The sequence below is a fragment of the Electrona antarctica genome (assembly GCF_951216825.1).
Source record: "Electrona antarctica genome assembly, chromosome: 5".
NCBI classification, from domain to species: Eukaryota; Metazoa; Chordata; class Actinopteri; order Myctophiformes; family Myctophidae; genus Electrona; species Electrona antarctica.
In genome coordinates, this window is record NC_136810.1 from 26,496,872 (window position 1) to 26,521,800 (window position 24,929).

At 44.0% G+C, this 24,929-nt stretch overlaps 1 protein-coding gene across 1 annotated transcript in view; it reads left to right on the forward strand.

Moving 5' to 3' along the window:
- Nucleotides 1–8,671, forward strand: part of osbpl5 (oxysterol binding protein-like 5) — a 158,577-nt gene extending 149,906 nt beyond the window's left edge. Inside the window, exons 18-22 of the mRNA XM_079500442.1 lie at nt 1,444–1,623; nt 3,331–3,463; nt 3,722–3,836; nt 4,217–4,319; nt 4,917–8,671. Of these exons, the coding sequence (XP_079356568.1) occupies nt 1,444–1,623; nt 3,331–3,463; nt 3,722–3,836; nt 4,217–4,319; nt 4,917–5,058 (673 nt within the window). The 3' untranslated portion in view covers nt 5,059–8,671. The remainder of the gene's footprint in view (nt 1–1,443; nt 1,624–3,330; nt 3,464–3,721; nt 3,837–4,216; nt 4,320–4,916) is intronic.
- Nucleotides 8,672–24,929: the final 16,258 nt, after the last annotated feature.

The following is a 24,929-nucleotide window of genomic DNA, read 5'->3' on the forward strand; positions in this document are numbered from 1 at the left end:
CTTTATTTGCTACGGATTGCATTCCCACCTGCACCAAATCGAAATCAAGTGCAATTGGAAGCGAAGCGAAACCCCCATTTTTTGGTGGAGTAGAATGCGGTTCTTTGATGCGCATTAGGATTCGAATGAGCCTTCACACCTGCCAAACGAAGCACACTTTCTGACAATGTGCAGCAGGATTCGTTTTAGAGGCTGCCTTCACGAGGACGTCGCGGGCTGTTCCCCGCCTAAGTTTTGTGAACGATATAAAACTTTACTGCGTCTACATTGCGGTTATGTTAATTATGTACGACGTCCACTCGAGACCGGTAAACTGCTTCGTTTTCAAGATAAAGATGCAGTACACATGGCTGGCCTGTAGATGGCCACAAAAAAAAGAAAAAGCTTATTCTAAAGGCTATATGAAAGCGTTGGTATTTCACACAGGTGTTGCCAAATAACTAATTATCTTGATCAGATGCGCATATGCGTCATATCAATTTAATGAGCAGAGCAGTGCTGCTTCTCTCTCTGAGTCTGCACACACTGACTGACCAGCTAAAGTGTATGCCTACTAAACCATAATATATGACAAACCTTGGATTAATTCTTCTGAAAACAGCAGCAAGCACAAAGTAAGTGTGAGAGAGAGAGAGAGAGAGAGAGAGAGTGTGAGAGAGAGAGAGAGAGAGAGAGCGAGAGAGAGCGCGCCCCTTCTATTTTTTAACACGCAGCATCTCTCTCTCTCTCTCTCTCTCTCTCTGTGACTGTGACTGCGACGCGGTCAATAATATATAGCATAAATAATAGGCCAAATATAACACTTTCCCTCTATCTGTGATCAGCTCCTCACACACAACTCCTCTCTCGTGCATGCCTGCTCAATCTCAACAACGGTTTGCATGCGTGCGGGCTGCAGATCGGCTATTTTTGGAGAAGAGATTTATAGACATTATGTGCAAATATAAAATAGCTGTGATACTTATATGTAAGTGGTTATGGTGAAATAAACCATTAACACTGGTTAGTTTGGAGGGGCGAGGGGACTATGACATCACCGTTTCAGCAAATTAGGCGGCATTCGCTGTACACACGGAGACGTGAAAGTCGCGTCTCCAAACTTTCCCACTCTGGAAGGTAGTTTCAAAATTAGCCGTTAAAGTCCCCCAAAACGCCGTCTCCGTGTGACAAAAAGGGTAGATCGGCTAATTACTTGCCCCAGAAACACCGAATACGTCCTCGTCTGTACAGGCCCTTAATCGCAGTAAAGCTTTCTGGTGTGAATGTCACCTTAGGCAAAATCTCCCAACATATCAGATCTACAACCTCACAAGGTTATTTTAGCTATTTAACCTGGAGTCGTTATTTAGGGCATGTCAGGCAAAAACAAATATACATATAGCATTGCCGCTAATTATTGTCAATTGACACGGGGAACCTGTGTGTCCTCTTCCCTTGTCCCAGACTGTGGCAGCAGGTGACCAGAGCCATCTCTGAGCGGGACCAGAACCAGGCCACCCAGGAGAAGTTTGTCCTGGAGGAGGCTCAGAGGAGAGAGGTCAAGGAGAGAGGAGACAAGCCCTACAACTCACGCCTCTTCCACCTACACCCTGTCACCTCCGAGTGGACCTACAAGCACATAGAGTATGTACTGAATGGGTGGACGCTCTCACAACTCCCATGTGCGCAACATACACACGCACGCACGCACGCACTCACGCACGCACGCACACACAAATACAAAGCGTACGGGTTAATTCGTTTCTATTTGTACGCTCCCATAGTTAGCTGTATACATATCAAACTGTGGGTCCTTGAGATTAAAATGTTTGAGAATATTTCTGGCATTCACTACTGGTCTGGTCTGTCGGTCAGCCGGTCGGTCGGCCAGTCTGTTAAATAAAATACAATTTAGAACACAACATTTTATTTCCACTGCAAATCACAGAAAGCCTGCTCTTAACTAATTAGCCCTTTGCTAAAGCCCACCCCAAAAAGCGATTGTACAATGCCATTGTACAAAACTATTTGAATATAGTTGCTATGCAGATCAAGCTTCCGCCACCTCATAGCTGCCAGTGTTATTTTGCATGGCTGTGTTGTTGAACATTTACACGGCTTAACGTCGGGAAAGTTACACGACTGATTGATGGCAATAATACTAATGGCCGTAGTCTTACCGTGCAACATGAAAACAATAATACTAATGACCGTAGTCTTACCGTGCAACATGAAAACTAATACTAATGACCGTAGTCTTACCGTGCAACATGAAAACTATAACAATAATACTAATGACCATAGTCTTACCGTGCAACATGAAAACTATAACAATAATACTAATGACCGTAGTCTTACCGTGCAACATGAAAACTCAATAATACTAATGACCGTAGTCTTACCGTGCAACATGAAAACTCAATAATACTAATGACCGTAGTCTTACCGTGCAACATGAAAACTCAATAATACTAATGACCGTAGTCTTACCGTGCAACATGAAAACTCGGGCGGTCGTTAAAAGTTGATTTCTCCCTCTGTAATTTCCTCGTATTTCTAGTTTATTTTAATAATGTCATGCACATTTGCCCAGTGCATAGCCTACTGCAGGCCTGATTGACTAGATTTAGAAGACATTTTGAAGGTTTTTCTTCTGAAATGATCCATTATTTTTATGGAGAAATCCCATAATTTAACATGCATCTCAATGGGTGAGAAGGACAGGACAAGTGAAAATGTGATGCACTTGTCCGGGAAGATTTAAATTAATACTTGTCCCGGACAAGCGGACAAGCCTTAATGTCAAGCCCTGTAATGTGAGCATCGTATATTTAAAAGTCGTTAGAAGCAATCATATTTTAACCACGCGGTAGCGACGATTCAGTATTGAAACTCTAACATAATCGATGTGTTCAATCCAAAGATTGCCGCTCCCATAACATTGTACGGGCTGCCATCTTGCCACAGGAAAAACACAGCGAACTATATATAATAACTATAACTATATATTATATTTTATGTTCTACTGTTAACCCATTCTGGACGGCAACCCCTTTTGGTGTTTTAAGCGTTATGTTATACTTTAGCCATTGAAAAATAGCACTCGGTGCCGCAAGCTTGTAGATCTGCTATTTTTGAAAAATCTTGAAAATGTGGCGAAAATCTTTGAATATGTATTCTTTCAGAGCGAACATTTTTAACTCAAATCTTTGCTTCTGGAGGGTCCCTGGAACAACATAATGGGGGGTCCGCGGCCAAAACTAGGGTTTGAATAAGATTCTGGATAAAAGCGTCTGCTAAATGACTGTAATGTAATGTAATGTAATTCTGTTGTCTGTGTGTGGTTTGCAGCATGCAACCCTGGGACCCAGAGACCTGTCTGGTCCAATATGAGAAAGATGGCGTGATTCACACGCAGGAGAAGTCACGACATCGGCGACACAATGGCCTCTCCTACGGTCACCCCTGGTCCAGCAAACAGAAGGTGAACACACGCACACACACACACACACACACACACACGCACACACACACACACACACACACACACACGCACACACACACACACACACACACACACACACACACACACACACACACACACACACACATGTTGCATCAGCCCTCTTGTTGTTTATTACTCCAGACAGCTTGAAGCGGTTGTGTAATGTGTGTGTGTGTGTGTGTGTGTGTGTGTGTGTGTGCGTGTGCGTGTGCGTGTGTACGGGCGTGTGTATATCAGGCTGAGATGAACGGGAAGCGCAGGAAGACCAGCACTCAGCCGTCCACATGCAGTCAGAACACGGAGAGCAGCAGCACCACGCCAGAGCCTGCACACGAGTCCTCCGACAACGAGGGTAAGAGTTCAAAGACCACCTCACCCATTTTGTTTTATTTATCACAGGTAATTTCTCAAAGAACCCATTCAGAGATGGAAGCAAACAGCAGAGGGCGGTGTTTGTTTCCTTCTTTTTTTTTGCAGATGCGTTCTCAGATTGTTTATTTTGTAATATTTTATTTATTTACCCATCGACAAGCTTGATGCACAAGATTGTCGAAATTGACTATTTTCTGCGAAGGCTTTCCCCACAAAAAAACCTATGTTTCTATATGCGAGAAACTTTTTCATCTCAAGGACTCAAGAACACCAGAAGCAAAGAGAATTTGCACAAATATTCATGATTTTTCAAAAATAGCAGATCTACAAGCTCGTTTAAGTGTCTTATTGTTTTGGCAGAGTTCTCAGACCAGTGCACGCGCTGCATTAAGGAAGGGAAGGACATCGCCTTGATAGAAGTCTCCATCACGTCCATACAGAAAACACAGCAGGATATTCAGAGGTGAGCACACATTTGAACCATTTATGTCACAAATATTATAGGTGCAGGAACGTTACATTCACAACATGTCTCATTGTCTTCATGTTACAATAAGCATGTCACTCGCTACTCTATGGGTATATGTAACAGTGTCTCCGCAGGGACGGCACACGCACGCACGCACGCACGCACGCACGCACGCACGCACGCACGCACGCACGCACGCACGCACGCATGCACAATTTTTTTTAAAGCAGATGTACAAGCTCGCAGCACGGTTACAGCACGGTGTGTGAGCTTGTAGATCTGCAATTTCTGAATATCCAACATATAAATGGATAAAGTGGTTAAAATGATTTGCTGGACCTGAGACCCACAAATGGATCCTGACTCCCGACCTGTGTGTGTGTGTGTGTGTGTGTGTGTGTGTGTGTGTGTGTGTGTGTGTGTGTGTGTGTGTGTGTGTGTGTGTGTGTGTGTGTGTGTGTGTGTGTGTGTGTGTGTGTGTGTGTGTGTGTGTGTGTGTGTGTGTGTGTGTGTGTGTGTGTGTGTGTGTGTGTGTGTGTGTGTGTGTGTGTGTGTGTGTGTGCGTGCGTGCGTGCGTGCGTGCTCTTCCAGGAACCTGGTGGCTCTGGGTCGTCAGCTGTCCCGCCAGCACGCCGCGGGCACAGAAGATGGCGTGTCGCTAACGGGACGCCACTGCCTCATCCTGTGCGTCCTCCTCTTCTCCCAGCTGCTCATCAACTACGTCTTCACCTGAACCCCCTGCACCCACCCCACCCCAAGGACCCCCGTCAGCCGACCCCCACCCCACCCCAAGGACCCCCGCCAGCTGGCCCCCACCCCACCCCACCCCAGCACCCCTTCCACCCACCCAAAAAACTCTCAAACACAAACAAACAACCCCTATAAAGCGTGATTTATACTTGTTTGCACAACCGAAAATAGCTGATCTGCTAAAAGTCTTAGTGTTGTCGGGTCGTTGTTCTTTTCTTTGTTGGGCGAATGGCGAACAAACTCGGTCGCTTCCTCAGAAAGGTTATCGTCGGTCGCTTTTTTTTACATTTATTTATGAAATATTTTTTTAATTAAATTACATTTTATTTATCTTAAAAAAAAGTAAACTGGGGTTTTATAAATAAATGAATGCAGCCCTGGTTAAAAAGAGGTAGAATTATCAAAACGTAAGAAACTATGGTTGTTAAGGATGTTACAGTAATGATAGAAGCAAGGTTTTTTAGTGGGGGCTTATAGTACATGCTACAATTATTTACCCAAGTTCTTTCATACTCCTTCACTGCCAACCGAACTTGTTCTGAGAGCTGATCCCTCCCCCCGCTCACTAATCGGATCGATTTAATCACAGCTGTGTGCAGTTGGATACTTTCATCTCCACATGCTGGTGCATTGTGTACAATCAGCGCGGTTATATTTTAATAGCTGGATATCGTTCATTCTGGTGTGCTGTGGGACATTTTGTCATGGATGTTTTGCTATTTTGTATTTGCGCAGGCTCGCGAGAGGGGTGGATAGAGACTTTAGTTCATCTCGCCTCTGTTCCAAGTTGCTTTCACTGCTGCCTGGTCTGAATGCGGAAATAAGAATAAATATAACACAACCACCCAATAAGGACCAATAAATACATCACACGGAATTGGGACAGTAAAGACATCTAAGCTGGGGTGACCACCGAGAGTTCTGAGGCTGCTCATCAGAACTTCTTATTGATGTCATTTTGTAGTTATTATACCCCATAAGAACAAAGTTCGGACATCGAAGGGTCGCATGTTACTGTAGCCCTCTTTCATCATCCCACCTGCGAAGGACCACTTCGTGAAGCAGCACTAGCGGTCAGGAAAGGCCTTATTCGTCTAACATTTTGTAGATACCAAAAACAAAATCATATAAAGGGGGGGTGTTAGGCTTTTTGGTCCTAAAGTAGAGGCTCAATTTCTACGTGAGCTTGTAGATCAGCTATTTACGGTGCACGGCGCAATTACGTATATTTGTACAGTAATTGTGTAATTATTAAGTATAGTATAGTAGGGACACGCAGGGGAAAAGGCTGATCTGGAATCAGTGCCAGGGAGGGGAGTGGCGGGTTGTGGGTAGTAGGACACAATATTGCGGGCACAATAGCAATAACCACGACGGCACCCACCACCACCACCACCACCTGTCAGTCAACCCTCCCCCCCTCGTGAGCACGGGGCACCCACCGACCCACGCACTTTGGACACGGAAGGGAGGATACTGAGCGGATGGGGATTCGTGTTTTTTAAGAATGGAAGCAGAATCGTCGGATGTTGTTGTTTGTTGCCAGGACATTGGAACGAGAGGATCACTCCTTTCTTATGTCGATGTGGTTTTATTTTTGTTTTTTTAAGACTCTGCAATACTGTCAAACTGTGTGTGTCTGTGCGTGTGTGTGTGCGTGTGTTTGTTTGCGTGTTGTCCGCATGTCTACTAGGCCCTATGGGTGTGGATAGAACATCGCTTGAGACATTTTCCTACTCCCCTTCCACACGAGACTTTGGGCCTTAATGCTAAAGCCAAAATTAATAAATAAATAAAACTTGAGGAAGAATCGGACATCTTACACACGATGACGAAGAAGAAGGAAAACAAAAAAAGAAAAGAAATTCCCAACAGTGCAATTCAGTTTTTATTGTTTTTGATTAGTTTAGTTTTTTGTTTTGATGCTCCAGTACTCTCTCGTCTCGTCTTTTAATAATGACGATTTTACCAAAAGAGTATTTCTAACCCAAAAGGACAAAGAGTACTTGTTTACAGGGTGTTATGTTTCCTGTGACACATTCTGTAAAGCAAAGAGACAACGTTTTTTTGGGGGTTGTAAAAATGTAAACGGAGCGTGTTTTGTGTTTCTGTGCCTGTCTGCTTGTGCCATCACAGGAAGGGGTCAATAGCATAGCACTACTTTTGGCCTAGAGACCATTACAAACTAGTGTGTACAATCAGTTATATATTTACGTAGCATATACGTATTGTATAGCATTACGCTAGTTGTGTACACCAGTGTGTACAATATATGTATAGCAAGAAGGAAGGAAATGGCGGGAGGGAAAATAATATTGTCTCTGTCGGGTGGAAGTCTGTCCAAAACATTTGATGCTTTTGTGTGACGCTGTAGTATGGCATAGGGCGCTAATACAAAATATAAAAAAGTTAGAATATGGAGATGTTTCTGCCCAACAGTGACAATATGAAAAAATGTTTTTTAAGAAATGGCGTTTCTAGAAAGCACAGGCTGAGAGGACTGTTGCAGCTGGAACCAGTTGAAGGGGTGTGCTGCTACATCTAGGTTCACGCTGTTTCACAGGAAATGTTTTTAGTAAATTGGTTGTTTTTTTGTATCCGTGTATCAAATATATGTATATATATCTGGACTGGAGCACATTCACAGTCTGTGTTTTCCACAAAGAGATTTCAGAATGTATTTATTATTGGGTTGATTATTAACCTTGATTTTCTGATCTATAAATCTGCAAGCTTGGAGAAGGGATAAGGACACGGCTTGAACCATCACTCCTGAGAGCCGCCATTTTGGTTTTGTATTTAATCACTTAAACCCAGCATCCGTAATTCCGTATTGTGGGCAAAGCTTTTGCAGAAAACCAAGGCGCACATGAGCTTGTCCATCTGCTGTTTTCAGTAAAAGCTTTCCTCACAATAATCACAAAACAAAAGATACACCAGTGTAGAGCCCTGAGGGACTCCGGTCAACCATATAGGGTTTTTAAGTGGTTTAACAACTTGAACCCCATGCAGCATCCCTATTCTGGGGCATTCGCCAAAAATAAAGAGATGTGACGTAGGGGGGAAAAGGCTTTCTAAGTACAGTCGGTTACTCAGGTTTTAAGTGATTAAAAAGGCCAATACATGCTCCTTCCGGCGTCTGAAAAGCTTCCGGTTCCTACAGGCGAGAGTCATATTATCAACCTCCCTTTCCGAACAACAGTTTGGACGTCAGAAGGAACGTGTACTGGTCTGAAGGCTAATTAATGCGTCGTCATAAGGCGGACCATGAACTTGGAATTACTGTAACTAGGGAGTCAACGTTGCGATCGGTCGGCCGCGCCAACTAACGGGTTGGGAGAGAACAGAAGAGCACACAGCGACTCATTGAATGCTTTTTATTCACTCTTCTTTATTCTTTTGTTTTAATGTTTCTTTCCTTCCCTGTTTTCTACTCTAGCCTACTGCCATGTTGTGGGTATTCTAGATACCAGGGTCATTTTTGTCATATGGAATGATACGACACAGAACATGAGTATGCCTAATGTTTTTGTTAATAACTTGTTGTATGCTGTAGCACTACAGTAAAAAGAAAGAAAGGTTACATTTTAACTCAACCTTGACTTTTGTGTTGATTGATTCATTAGAAATTATTAACCATGCAAATGGACAATTGAACAGGTGAAAACAAGCGAGGATACAACACAATAACACCCAGGACTTATTACGGGCATTGCTGGGACGGCACTAAAGTGGTTCTCCTCCATAGACAACGCCCTGGTGACTTCAGTCCCAACAGCCAACTTGATGTTGTCCTGGACAGTCCGCTCTCATTCAAGGCACACATGATACATCACAGCAGTCACTTGATCCTGTAGGTTTACACTCTATAACATCCGAAGGATTAGAGTTAGACCCTTCCTCACCCAGGAGTCAGCCCAGCTCCTTATCCAGACATCAGTCATATCAAAACTTGACTATTGTAACTCTCCTTACTGGCCTTCCGGCGGGTGCAGTAAGTTGTTCAGACTAGTCATTGGTCCGACAAATGACAACCCACCTCATTAGTCCGACATGTGGACGATGTCGGACTAATGCCCTGTCTGAATTACATGCGGTCCCCCTTCCGGCATGTGCCCTTAAGCCTCTCCAATTGATCCAGAATGCTGCATGCTTGATCTTCAACCAGCCAAAATTCTCACATGTCTCCCCCCTTCTCGGCTCCCTCCATTGGCTCCCGGTTACTGCCCGCACAGAGTACAAAACACTAATGTTGCCCCCCCCCCCCCCTTCCCTTGATGACTATTTTTATGTATTTGGTGTATTACCATGTGTTGTTCTTGCTTACTGTAAATCGCTCTGGATTTAGAGTGTCTGCTAACTGCCTAAATTATAAATTGTAAATTATTTCCATTGTGGTCCTCACAAAAACATGACAAATAGGCCTACAACTATTAAAGTAGGCTAAAGAAACCATTTTCATAACACAAGACTTCACACTTCAGAGACAAAAACAAAACAAAAACAAAATTACTTCTGAGACTTCTGTGACAAAATGGAATGGGCACATTTTCAGATTGGATGATCACCATCATCGCCACTAGAGGGAAGTGTTGTATTAGAGTCTTCATTGCCGTTTAGGCTACTCAAAATTACTGTATTAAAAATCTGACTTGAGTAAAAGTACAAAGGTATTGGCATTGAAATATTCTTACTGAAGTAAAAGTACTCACATATTTTTAAATATTAGTCAAACTTTTTAAAATGAAGTAAAAAAATGGGGCCTAAATAAATAGTCTCTGTCGGGTGGAAACCTCATAATGTCCAACATGGGTGAGCCGCCGATACTTTTGTGTGAGGCTGTAGTAGGATAGAGTAGGCTACTAGTATTTGGAAATCATCAATTACACTTCAGTTGAAGCACTTAAACCCTGCCCATACCTCACTCGCCAAAAATATGCCGGTCTACAAGCTCACAATGTTGGATGAAAACGTTATTTACAAGGGTGACCTGAGACAAAACTGTTTGAGAACCACTGACTTAGAGTAAATTGACTTAGTTACTTTTACATCACTGCTTAATCCAGTGGTTCCCAAACTTTTTCACGTCAAGGACCCCCTGACACTAATTAGCCCGCGGACCCCCATTAGAAAGTACACTGGGTTCCCCGAGCAGGAGGGGGGAACCCAGTGTACTCTCTGCTGCCCCATCTGGCGGAGTCAGGTTATGCAGGGACCCCCATAAGAGAATTTTTTAACGGCTCTAGCCGAGATTCTCAACCCGTTTAATTTCAAGGACACCCAGCTTGACATGCATTAGTCTACGGGGGTGATGGCGGGGGGGAATGGGGGATGGTTATGTGGTGGGTATGGTGCGTTTGTTTGGGTTGGGTTGTGAACTCTAAACCAGTGGTTCTCAAACATTTTCATGTCAAGGACCCCCAAATTGACATGCATTCTGACCCCCATATGAAAATATTTTCTGCTAGGGTAATGTTTTGAAGATTTATCAAAATGTTTTGAAAATAGCCGATCTACAAGCTCAAAATGGGCAGTAATGGGACGCGTTTGTGAGCTTGTAGATTGGCTATTTTCAAAGTATAAAATGGGATTAAAGTGGTAAAATATTCCATATTTTGCTGTGGACTGCCTGGAACTTCCTCAAGGACCCCTTGAGGTCCTCAGACCAAACTTTGAGCATCATGCAGATGGCGCTGTTTTCCCTTTATGTTTTCAGATTGCACTTAAGAACGAAAAAGGCACCCTAAGAGTGCTCCACAGTGTGCGTAGATTCTGTTCTTACCTACGAACAAATCACAGCTAAGAAAAGATTGAGGGATCCCAAAACCTTATTAAAAACTTCCTAAGTGGGTCTAAGAACAAATTTCCTCTTAAGAACTTCTTAAGAACGGTTGGCGCATGAGGCCCAATGTTAATTTAACTCTGAGAGTGTACAAATGGAACCAAACAGAACCGTTAGGGTCCATTTGTACACTCTCAGAGTTACAGACCCATAAGGTTCCATTTGGTTCCAAATATATCATTTAACTGCGGACCCATTGGAACTCCCTCAAGGACTCCTGGTGGTCCCCGGATCCCACTTTGGGAACCGCTGGCTTAATCCACCTGTCTGACTTGTACATGCATGATGTAATATCTTGAGGGAGTAGGTCAGGTGTGGCTAGAGGGCATATTGCTTACAAGGGAAAGAATTCATTGAACTTGGAACCACAACACAAGCAGCAGAACCAACTTTATAATCCTCCCCTCTAGAGACACCAGGAAGGCCTTCAGGGGTGCTTTGATACTGGGAAGGACAGACCACACACACACACACACACACACACACACACACACACACACACACACACACACACACACACACACACACACACACACACACACACACACACACACACACACACACACACACACACACACACACACACACACACACACACACACACACACACACACAAACCTTTTTATGAGAAGACCCATGCAGGTGAAAATCCCTCAGTAGACACCACACTGATCACATGCACAGACGCATGTGCATACGCATGCACTGCACACGCACGCACACACACACACGCACACACACGCGCACACACGCACACACACACACACATCCCTTTTTAAAAGCCCCCACACACTGCAGGCATGAGAAGACCCATGCAGGTGAAAATCCCTTTGTAGACACCACACTGATCACTCGCACAGACGCACGTGCATACGCATGCATGCGTATGCACAACTGCACACGCACGCACACACACACACGCACACACACACGCGCACGCACACACACACCTAGTCACAGCAGAGTCCCGCGCCGCTATGCAGAATGAGTCATGACTGCAGCCCGGATCACGGCTCAGACAGCTGAGTGTGCATGTGTGTGCAATACGTGCATGTGTAGCATGTGTTGCTGTACTTGGATATACCAGTCATCATAATTGACTATATGTTTCTGGTCCACATGAGGCAAAGGGTTCGTTTGGGTCACAAATCACATACCCAGGCTTTTATTTTCGTTCACATTCGGCTACAAATCACGAATTAGGAAAATATTCAGGTTATTGCAACGATTATGCATTTATAGAGTTAAGATTAGGGTTTGTTATTAGGAATTTAGGATTTTGAGATTAAGGTTAGGTGTGGTTTGGTTATTATAAACTCCTTCACTCAGTGAATCGCCCTATGGGGAGTGCCATCTCTGGCACGAACACTGTAACACACCATAGCGTAATAGCTTGCTGGGCCCATAAGAAGACTGATGATGATGGATCACTATATGCTTCTTCCTCATGCAAACATTCTTAACAATGGGTTACATTGATCAAGGGAACAAGTGCTGATTTCATTTCTTCTTTCCATCATTAGTAAATGTACGTTTTTGGGCACATGCTCAGATATCCCAGAGCCATTATTACAGTTCAGATGTAAATACCAGCAATATTTCATTGTTGTTGTTATGTGTGTCATCCATCAGTGGCAGCCTCACTGCTATTCTTTCTGTTGTGTGATGATGGCACAATATTATCAAAGTGACAGGTCTGTCATAACACAGACTAATCTAGGGCATATAAGGAATGTGTTTGTGGTTTACCGTAACATAGCTATTGGAATTCATTCTCTGCCAACTTGTGCAAAGGAAATATGCTTTCATTATTGGAAATGGCTGAACATTAACTGTCAGGGTTGCAATTGCTTTTTTTTTCAAACCATTTTTTTCATTATTATTTTTCAGTTCACAACAAGTTCCTACTCTCACCTATGTCATGAAGTGTGGGTCATGACCGAAATAATAAGGTCGCGAGTACAAGCGGCTGAGTTTTCTTCGACGGGTGGCTGGCATCTCCCTTAGAGATAGGGTGAGAAGTTCAGTCACACACGAGAAACACGGAGTGGAGTCGCTGCTTCATCTCCTGGAAAGGAGCCAGATTATGTGGTTCGGACATCTGGTTAGGATGCCTCTCGGGCGTCTCCCTAGGGAGGTCCTCGAGGCACATCCCACTGGGAGGAGACCCCGGGGCAGACCAAGGCGCAGTTGGAGGAAATACATCGACTCACTGGCCTTGGAACATCTCGGGATCCCCCAGGAGGAAGTCGCAAATGTTGCTCCGGAGAGGGATGTCTGGAGCTCTCTGGTGGAGCTGTTGCCCCCGCAATAAGGATTGCCCCGGATAAGTGGTTGAAGATGGATTGATGGATGGATGGAAGTTCACAACATGTCGCGATACCATGCCTTGTGATCTTGTAGTCTACAAGCTCACAAGGCATGGTATCGCGACATGTTGCTCTTTTCGAAAATAAATTGTGCAGGTCTTCAACAATTGCTCTAAAGCTAAACGTTGCTATCCGGCAGAAGCCTCTTATATCCATATTTAAACTTTTTGTGTTTTTTCGGAAACCTTACTTCTATACTTAGTATAGCAATACACAAAAGTATCAAAAGTCCTTAAAAGTAACAGTTTTGGACATAATGGTTTCCACCGGACAGAGACAAATATAATGTTATCCTCTGAGCTTCGTTCTTCTGTTTCCAACTCCATAAAATGAGAGGTACACACATGGCACCTAAAGTACAAGTATACAAGTACCCTTGGGCAGTGGTTCCCAAACCTTTTCATGTCAAGGACCCCCAAATTGACACTAATTAGCCTGCGGACTGCCCATTTGAGGAGATTACGCCAGGGACCCCCGTTTGCTTAATTTAATTTCAAGCACCCCCCAGTTTGACATGCATATTAGTCTACAGACCCCGTTTAATGGCATATCTATCTCAGGGACTCCAATTTAAATAGTCAAATCAATGTTAATTGAACTCTTGTACACTCTCAGAGTTAATTTGTACACTCTTCCATTTGTACACTCTTTGGGAACCACTGCCCTTGGGGATGTGCGTGCACTGCAAACTGACCCCGACACGATATCTACCCGCGTGCCAGCGCTGAACAAACAGTGGCACCATCCCAGCAGCAGGTCTATAAGATCAGAGCATCAGACTCTGATCCCACTAAAGCCTCTGTTCCCGTTGGCATGTAATTCATCCACAGGGCCTTCCCGTGGCAGCCATTTAAAGTATGGAGCCGTACTGTGGTGAAAGGGACAAGAGAATACACGCATGTTATTGTTAGTTAGCAGTGTGCTGTCTGTGGGCAGATCATGGGCAATGGGGCAGGGGTCAAAGGTCATTGCCCTCCCTTGTGGTCGGCCTCTGTTGTGTGGAGTTGGCCCCCACATCTCAGAGACAGACCGTCTGAGTGGACACACACACACACACACACACACACACACACACACACACACACACACACACACACACAAACACACACACACACACTCACACACACTGGGACATTGTGTTGTGTGTTTCACGTAGGCAGGACGGAAGGTCCCAAGTCCAAATTAGGCCATACGAGAGTAGTTCTACGTTTGTTTGTTTGTTTATTTGTCTGTAGTCGTGTTCAAGATATCTCATTTTCTTATGACACTTCTTGCCACATATTTTTTTGATATACGATAGTTCTACATATCGTCTCTGTCGGGTGGAAACTTCATATTTCCAAAAATGTTACATTTCAGGATTCAAATGAAAAGCAGATCGACAAGCTCGGAACGTGATCTGCTACTTTTGATGCTTTTGTGCGACACTGTAGTATGATGAAGTAAGGCATTAAGGTGTGTGTGTGCGTGCGTGCGTGCGTGCGTGCGTGCGTGCGTGTTTGTTTAATTCTCATATATGCGGAGGAGGAGAATTGTCCCCTGGCCAGAAGCAGAGCCCACACAGCAGCACTGTACAACCACTGCATTCATGCAACTTCCAAAACACTTCAGTGAGTCATATGGTCAAAATGACTATACTATGAGAAAGGTCTACTTTTAAATGTTTTGAGGAAAAATAAGAAGCATATTATTGGTCTTGCACCATAGTCCATAGAAGACTAGGAAGCACCATAGGAGGCACCACAGAAGACATGGATCTATCCGTCTGTCTGTTCTGTCTGTCTGTCTGTCTGTCTGTCTGTCTGTCTGTCTGTCTGTCTGTCTGTCTGTCTGTCTGTCTGTCTAGTGATTGAGCCTCCAGCTGCTCCCGAGGCGTGTTCTGCTACAAGTCAAATCGGAAGTGTGTTTTATGATTAACAGCTCTCTGTGTCTCTATCATGTGAGCCATGCTGAACGTGGACTCTGCATGGGCAGGAGAGAGACGCAGGGGAACATGCCTGGGCTTGTCTGCAGCAGAAAGATTAGTCCGGCAGCCGACAGGCTTCTTTTGGGAAATTTGGTATATTATAGTCTTCTTTTTTATTGGCCTACATACATTCATGAATCCACTTGCTGACCGGCTGTCAGTATTGGACAATTTATTTTATAGGGGTTTCTTGTGACCCTACCATTAACATCCTATGTCAGGCAAAATTGTCAAAAATGTCAAACTTTCCTTTTGCTTTAAGTGGCATGTCAAACTAGGGGGGTTTCATGATTCTGAATCCATTCCAAGCATTAGTGCCCAAGGAGTGCAAAACACTCCTTGGGCTAAAAACGGCCATAGACGTCATGACAAATGTGATGAGGTGAGGTCAGACTTTTGATACTTTTGTGTATTGCTATACAGTATAGAAGTAAGGTTTCCGAAAAAACACAAAAAGTGTAAATATGGAGATAAGAGGCTTCTGCCGCAACGTTTAGCTTTAGAGCAATTGTTGAAGACCTGCACAATTTATTTTCGAAAAGAGCAACATGTCTGCCATAGGATGTTAATGGTAGGGTCACAAGAAACCCCTATAAAAAAAATTCTCAATACTGACAGGCGGTCAGCAAGTGGATGCATGAATGTATACTGTATATTGTATATACTATATAGACAATATGCTTCTCTGCACAGCGCGTCTCTCTGTCTCTATAGACTCCTCGACAACTCCATGCAGAGAGATAGCTCCGCCTCTGCAAGCTATACAAGCCCACAACGCGTCGCTGATGCAACACGGTGTAGGCGTGTAGATCAGCTCTGTTCCATGCGCGACTATTAAAAGGGTAGAAAATAAATAAATAGCGTGTGACCGCGTGTCTGACTGTCTGTGGGAACCGATAGAGAGAACAGAAATTTAACTAGAACTGCACTCTGTCGAGTGCCTACTTGCTTGTTGCACACTAGTAGGCCATAAATGGCCTACTAGTGTGCAAGCAGAGCGCACAAGTACTGCCGACCGCTACAAACTGTCAAATCTCAGCTTCTCTGTGAAAGAAGAACATGAATTACCTTCATGTTCTTCTGTTGAAGAACTGTTGAAGAACATGAAGGAACATGAAGGTAATTCTATTCAAGCATTTCAAATTAATTCTTTCGTTACGTAATTAACAACAATCAATTACGTAATGTTGTAATTAATACGGATGAGTGACGGCTTTCGATGGTGACGTATATGTCGATCAGTGTCGGGTGGATTAAAGGAAATACCTCTATGTATATGTAATTTGTAAGTTGATTAGCGGTAGGCCTATACTGTGGTTACTTTGCGTATGCCCCGTTTGATGCGTATGTATCGTAGCAGCATATGCCGTCAGGGTATAACTGGTACAACTAGCTCTCAATGATGACGTAATAAAGATGTGGATTAAAGGACCCAATGCCAGGGTGTAATTGGTTTTCGATGGTGACGTAACGACGATATGTTTTAGTGTCCCGTGGTCCCGAGGTTCGGGACACACCCCTAACTATATACCAAATTTCCCACCCGTCCACCTCGGCTGCCAGACTAGATGGAAAGAACAGCAGGAATAAGAGAGAGAGAGAAAGAGTTCCGCCCAGAGGCAGTCTGATCCGCCCTGGCTGCCTGGGGGAATGTGTCATGTCTGGCTCTTTATCTCATGTTTACTGCACACTGGAACACCTCTAACCACCTCTGGACTGTGTTGCTCCAGCCAGAGATGAAGGGAGTCCATAAAACGGACCTGGGTTGCTCTGTACTTGGTGCTCTCTTTTTTATAACCTCTACACCAGGGGTTCTCAACGTTTTTGCCTGGGGACCCCCGGAAATGCTTTGGCCATGTCTCGCGACCCCCGCCCCACCCCCCCTCCCCACCCCCAATACAAAATGACCTCTACAATAACCTTAATAATAGAGAAAATACATCATAAATAAATTGAAACCAGATATAATCATTAAGGAAAGTTTACGCATGCACTATGTGTAGGCTACTATGTAAACTCTCGATTTCCATTTTCCAGCCATTCAGTTGCAAATTTTTTTTTAGGGGGATTCGCAAATGTTTCCCCAAGATCAAACCTATGTTTGATCAAGTCAGAATCATCACACTACCCCGAAATCACTGGACCCCTTGTTTGACTGAGCTTTTAAGTAACTCATACTGTCCGTACTCAGACATGCCTATACATACAGACAGACACACATAGCTGTGCATAGGAGACAGTGTGCCACCGCTCAAAAAGTACTATTGTTGAAAGAAGAAGCCCCGTTTGGACCACTGCCACATGACAGTAGTAAATGGTAGTGTTTCACTTCATGATTATGGGCCTGGTTTGAAAATGAGAGCATTATACCAACAGGTAAATTGCATGGTGAGATGAGTCTTTGACAATGTGCAACACTTTGGTGTTTACCGTAAGGTGACTCACGGAGCCTCTAATACCTCTGAAGGTAGTTGTGGTGGTGGCTGATTAAATAGAGCTGTATCCCTGATGAATCACAAAACCTCGCTATAAAAAGAAAACGGATTTAGGTCTAAAAGATGTTCGGTCTTGTTTGAGCTTAATTTCCTTCCGGCAGTGACCGCCTACTTTATGTTGTGTCATCGAGGGGATGAAGGAAGGGAGGTCACCTTTGTCTAGTCAGGTAAATGGCACCTGGTAAATACACAGAAACAGATCATTCACAGCGCCTCTCCAAAAACGCCCACAAAATTACTATTGTTCTTGTGGAATTATGTTCAGACTGGCATCCATCAGAATTGGAATCAGATTGTTTATCATCATGTTTGATCAGTAAAAAATGTGTCTGAAACCACATAGTACTACATAGTACATAGGCCTACTACACAGTATGCTGTTTTCAGCCTACTATTTAGTAATCTACTAAGCGTAGGGATTCACTTCGGACATATTCAAAAGTAATTTGGCATACTATAAATAGTATTAGTAGGCCTATGTGTGTGATTACGGATGCAGCTGGCCCCGTCCAAAATCACATACTAACATACATACTATCGAGTATGCCAAATTACTTTTTAGTATGTCCGAAGTGAATCCCTATACTAAAGTAGTAGGCTGAAAATAGCATACTATGACATGTGCAGTATTTTAGCATACAGTAGCAATTCAAATATGATCTCTGTCAGGTGGACATATCTCACCTCATAAGTCCAAAACTGTTACCTTTCAGGATTTGAATTCAAAAATAGCAAAAGTACAGATCTGCAAGCTCGAAATCTATTTTTGCTACTTTTGTGTGATGCTGTAGTATGATCACGCAAGGCGTTTACGAAAACACAGCGATGACTTCTAAAGATGTGTCTCAGTCTGGACAGTGGACACCTGGACAGAGAAGTAGTGATTTCTACGTTGTCGTACAACAGCGTCGTCTACAGTATCAGACTGGCCTGCAGTCTGAATAAAGCTGAACCACTTCAACCCTGTAGCCTCCCCATTCTGGGGTCGAACTACAAGATTGCGTGACCTTCCAGATTATTTTCCCAGCAAAGAGATTTAGTGCAGATAGTGAAAACAGGAGAACACTTTTTCGGCAGGAATCACAGCATTGCATGCATTTTATGCTTTTATAGTGTGGGGTTGCCAAAAACCTCCACCCATAACATGGGGCTCCTGGTACAAAGACGTTTAGATATTTCCAGGAATCCGGTCAGCTCTAAGAACAGGGTTTGAGTGACTGAAGACTCCCAGCTGATCAGTGCATTTCAAACAGATGTTATAACTAGTCATTTTGACTGTCAGATCAGAGTGATTTATTATCACGTTAGTGGATGATATCTGCCTGGTGAGTTTGCTCCGGTTCTTGCAGTACTTGTCGGGACATGCCTTACAGAACAAACACGCTCAGTCACAAGCAGGCGTGACAGCGCTGTATACAACACACCCAAACCACTTCCACTAGCTCTTTATTGAACTGAGGCCATGACATTCTGACCCCGGTACTATAGTCTCTCCCCAGTCACAAAGGGACTGTATATCGTCGCGGTCTGGCAGACAATTCTTATGTCCATATTTTAAACCTTTTGTGTTTTTTCGTAAATGAGTGCCCTATACTTGAACATGCTACAGTGTCACACAAAAGTAGCAGATCCACTCTCTCAGAGTTAAATTAACATTGATTTTACAATATAAATTGAGGGTGGTCCATAGACTAATGCATGCATGTCAAACTGGCGGTCCTTGAAATTAAACGAGTTGAGAATCACTGCTAGAGCCGTCAAAATCTTCTCTCATGGGGGTCCCTGGCATATTATTTTCGTATGGGTGTCCGCGGGCTAATTGGTGTCAATTGGAGGGTCCTTGATATGAAAACGTTTGTCAATTTGGGGGTCCTTGATATGAAAACGTTTGTCAATCTGGGGGTCCTTGATATGAAAAAGTTTGGGAACCACTGATTTACAGTGCACGTCTCTGAGTTCATGGGTACGTAGGGTACGTAGGGTACGTGGGGTATGTGCATACAGGCATGCATGTGTATTGTAGTCCATGTGACCCCACTTATGGCCTTTCCCCCCTCTTTTTGAGTGCATACAGTACCATCCATCCAATCCATCCATCCACCCACCATACACACACACACACACACACACACACACACACACACACACACACACACACACACACACACACACACACACACACACACACACACACACACACACACACACACACACGAGAGGCACCACCATGCCACAGCCTGCCCACTCAGCTCATCTACAGTGCCAGATTCCAATGGACCTCCCTGGCCAGGACCGAGGAGGGCTGTGGAGGGCAGACTTTGAAGCGGGCTCCAGTGACTCATAACCTAACCATCCACACCCACCCTGCTTCCCACCCACCCACCCACCCCGCCTCCGTCATATCCCCCAGCACCCTGCCCTTGTCCTCTGGCTCAAATAGCCGACACAGAGGCCTCTCTCGTTCCCTGGCCGGGCCAGAGAAAAGGGATTCTGTTTCCACTTCCACCGAACAGGGGGATAGGGGGAAGACTGGCCTTTTGTGAAGGAATCTTCTGTAGTATGTGTGCACGCAGGCGCGTGCGTGTGTGCATGTACATGTGCGTGTGTGCGTGTGTGCGTGCGTGCGTGCGTGCGTGCGTGCGTGCGTGCGTGCGTGCGTGCGGTGTGTGCGGTGTGTATGGTGTGTATGTGTACAGGGCAAGGCCTGCAGGCGTTTAATATCGCAGCAATCACATTTAATACAATAGATTGTATCTGTTGTATAAAACCATATGTTATGCTTATCTTTTCGCTGGTATTCCTATATACTCCTGCTGGAGTCATTTCCCCAGCACGTTTCCTTGGGGCTCGGAGTAAAACGACACTTACATCCTGTTCATTTGCCTTACAAAGCGTCTGTTCCCACAGCGCGTACATTTCATCCCCCAGTTTCTTTCTTCTTCTTTGTGGTGTTAGACATTTCACATGTATTTATCGCATGGAGACAAAGCCAGACATCCGTACAGTAACCTACAGTATGTTTTAACCATTCATGGAGGGAGACGTGAATGTTTTTCACATACTGTGGATGTCTTCATTCGGCGGCTTCATTGCACATGACATCAGTTGGGAGATGACATCATTGGAGATGACATTCTCGTGGACTTCCTGTCTGGAGCACGAGAAGCTTTTTACTTCTTATATCTTATACATTATTTAGAATGAGCTAAATAATGTATAAGATTATTGGAAAGAAAGTGTATTTTTGAGGGCACTAGCCCCTCCTATACACAGGTCTAATGTTTGTCTTTAGTTCAAAGTTTGTTTAGTAAACGCATTGACAATGAAGGGAAGATGTACGTCATAATGTGTCGTTTACGTCATATTGTCTCTTTATTGTTAATGGCGTTGTGTTGGCACCGTTTGTTTTACATCACCATTACATCACCTAATCAACATGAGTTAGACTTTAATATATTAGCGCCCCTCACTTTTTCTATGACATGCACACCGCACGCGCATGCACATGACTGTGTGCGTGCCGCGCGTGCATGTGCACTTCCATTCCGACCGTGCGTGTGCGTTTGTGTTGCTCTTGCAGCGCGCTGTGTTTCGGAGGTGTCTAATGTGATTAATGTTGACCTCCCATACAGCCGTGGCCTATTTGGCAAAAGGTTGTCACTCTGCTCTCCCCATACTCTGACTGTGGACAGAGAGGCTCTTTGTAAGTGGCGTTCCTCCTCGGGAAAGACCCTTGAGCAATGACAAACAGGATTTCCCCGACTGCAGCCATACATCCAACCCCATCTATCGCCCACTTATGTAGTAGCCACTTTAACTCAATGAGGCTGTTTAAGGATCACCTAGTTTCATGATTAATGTGTCCCCTGATTTGTTTTAGTTTTTTTTATTACGACTTATTTTAAACGTTAACCAAAGCTGTTCAAGAAAATTTGAGATCCAAGATTGTTATTCATTAAAATCTTGTATACTGATATACACAAGTGTTAAATTCATTCGATTTGGAATTTGTATTTGAAGTCAAGAAAGAATGTAGTGCTGTGGCTCTATCGCCACGACGCAAGCATGTTGCAAAAATAGCCTACCTGCCTACCTACAATCTATAGACTGAGAGCCTATTTTTGGTTATTATTTCAATATTAGAGAATTTGAAGTGTGTGTGTGTGTGTGTGTGTGTGTGTGTGTGTGTGTGTGTGTGTGTGTGTGTGTGTGTGTGTGTGTGTGTGTGTGTGTGTGTGTGTGTGTGTGTGTGTGTGTGTGTGTGATGTCTGTAGTTGCACAGCAGTCACCATAGTCGTATCACAGTCATGTTACTGTGAGTGCATATGGAAGAACAAGACTATAACAAAGGGACAAATTATGATTCCTATTGTGTGTATGTGTGGGGGGCTCTTTCATAATGTGACATTATTGTGATATTTTATTACATTTTTGTGTTGTTGTCGTCCCATATCGGACAGGACTAAGACAAGACCGATGACTATGGGGTCATGGGTCATGCACATGAGATTGACCCCCGGGGCTGCTGTCTTTGTCTCTCTGTCCGTCTATCAGCAGTCACGGGCGGGCGGTTCCCGTGTGTCAGACCCACCTTCTCAGCCCCCGCATCGCATGCAGTCCTCTGATCGATGTCCCCGCCGGCTGTGAAGGTATGCAGACACAGGAACACAAGCCCTGCATGGGCTGAGCTCATCGCTGTGATCCCAACACCCAGCGGTATAGGCTACGTCCTGAAACAATACGCCCCTGTCATGTCCAATAGCAGATAGGTGGGAGCGTTCACCCGTTGTGTCAATAATACCGCTGCACTGCTGAAGTGATCAGGGACAGAAAGAGGGAGCAAGCGGCGTGGACCAATACAGGAGCCCCGGGACACGTGGAATGCATTGTGAGAACCTGTTGTACTCTAATATAGGGACTTTCCAACATTCCCTGGTGTTTCTGCTCGTAGTCTTATTATCACTCTGAAGAATTCATTTGACAGATGTTGTCCTATAGGGACACGCACTAACATGAAAGTGCTTGATTCCAGTTTTTAATCGAGAAAGTATTTTTGACGCCTATAGGCTAGGATGAAGAATTTGGCCTAGGAGTCAAAACAAGATGGCTTTTTTAATGGTCCAGCCATGTCAATAAAGCCTTTTTATTATCCTTCCTCGTTGAGGTTTTCTACCTTGCAGAGCCTGGACTGCCTCGTTGCTTATCCTGCTGCACAATCAGCCATGAGCCATCTCACATGTCAAAACTCACACAAATCGGTACAAGATGTATCAATCAGATTGTTTTCACTATTCCCAATTAGCCATGATTGACTTCCAAAATGTGAGGGCCTTGGGTAGCCAACCTGGCCTGCCGGAGATCTATGCTCTGAGCAGCACACTGTCTAGTTATCATCTTGGAATGGTTATCATGTAACGTCAGAGGCAATAGCTCCTATATTAACCATTATATTGTTCAATCCTATAAATATTTATTTCTCCAAAATGTATCTCCTCCCCCCTGTTAAACTGTTTAATGGGTGGAGTTGGTGTTCTGTCCTTTGTAATTTCTTCTTGTTGAATGCAAAAAGAGCGGGTAGTGGCAATGAATTTGGCAGACTGTGTTTGGCAAGGGCGCAGCAGCCCTAGTCCAGCTGACTTTGGATGGTATCTTGTTAGCTTTTGGTGTGTCACGGGGAATTCCATGGCAGATATATTCCACTAGTCCTGTTTCTCATACAGTACCATGACTCTCCTCTAATCCAGCTCATTCCATCATTCTATTCCCTGCCATTGTCCTGTGCGTCTCTGTGTGTACATTCATCTCCGTCGCAGGCTCTTTCACATCATTTCCTCCCATGCCATAAACACGGCGGACCACAATTTCCTCATGCCCATATCGGGCCAGCCAGTGCACCTGGGATCATCATTACCCCGCTATTGTTGGAGTCATTTGTTTTAGCTGCCTTTGGATCAGCGACAAGTGCAATTGCTCTTTGTGCAGCTTTGTCTTATATCTCATGCATCGGTGGTTCTCAAAGTGGACCCTGGGGGTCCTTGGTGGGGAGGGGGGGTTCATGTGGTTCTGTTTAACCACCTCGTCCACATATACCATGTCATTGCTGTCGGAAACCTCTTATCTCCAGATTTTATAATTGTTATGTTTTTTTAATGTAAAGTAATGACCCACTACATCATACTGTAGTATAGCGTCACACAAAAGGATCAATGCTGTGCAACGTTTTGAGCTTTTAGATCTGCAACATTTGTTGCTTTCGAATCTTGAAAAGCATCGGTTTTCGACATATGGGGTTTCCACCCCACATCAACCATGTCAATTTTGGCATGAAAATGGTTTGAGAAGCACTTCCCTGCTGTACATGACTACTAGCATGTGTCTCCACAGTAAGCTGAATTATAAAAAGTGTGAATGGAGTTTCTAGGTGAAAGTGACTTTTTGACGTGCCATAGAGCTGCCATTGAGCCCCATTGCAAATTCCTCAAATTTGGAAGCACTATATTTCTAAAACTATGAAACATTTCAAAGATTCCTTTTCAGGCAAACATGTCCACCGTAAGATGAACCTAAATAGGTTGGAATGGGGTTTCTAGGTGTAAGTATGTAGGACTAGTAGCATGCCAAAGTTTGTGCTATTGCCATTAAGAATGCATTGGGCGTTTAAGTTAAATAACTCAGAAACTACAAAACATTTCAAAGTAAAAAGTTCCAGCATGTGTCTCCACAGTAAGCTGAATTGTAAAATGCGTGAATTGAGTTTCTAGGTGAAAGTGATTTGCCATGAAAGGTGAAAGTGTGAAAGTGATTTTTTTGACGTGCCAATATCTGCCATTGAGCCCCATTATACATTTCTCACATTTGTTTTCGGACGGCATACTATAGCATGTCATTTTTCGTGATTTTGGAGGATTTGAAAAAAAGATGAAAATCGTGAAAAAAACGACATACTATAGTCCATGGTTACGGACGGCATACTATAGAATGTCAATTTTTCATTCTTTTGGGACACTATGTCAGAGCCAGGACTTGAACCTGTGGCCTCCTGATTCCCAGGCAGGCTCTGTACCCAGTGAGCACTGTGCTTGCTGTGTATGCAAAGCAAAATAGATAATGATAGAAGAACCAGAGACTTGTTTCCATTGTGGTTCATAAGCTTGCAAACGTCTAGAGATAAACAACAGCACA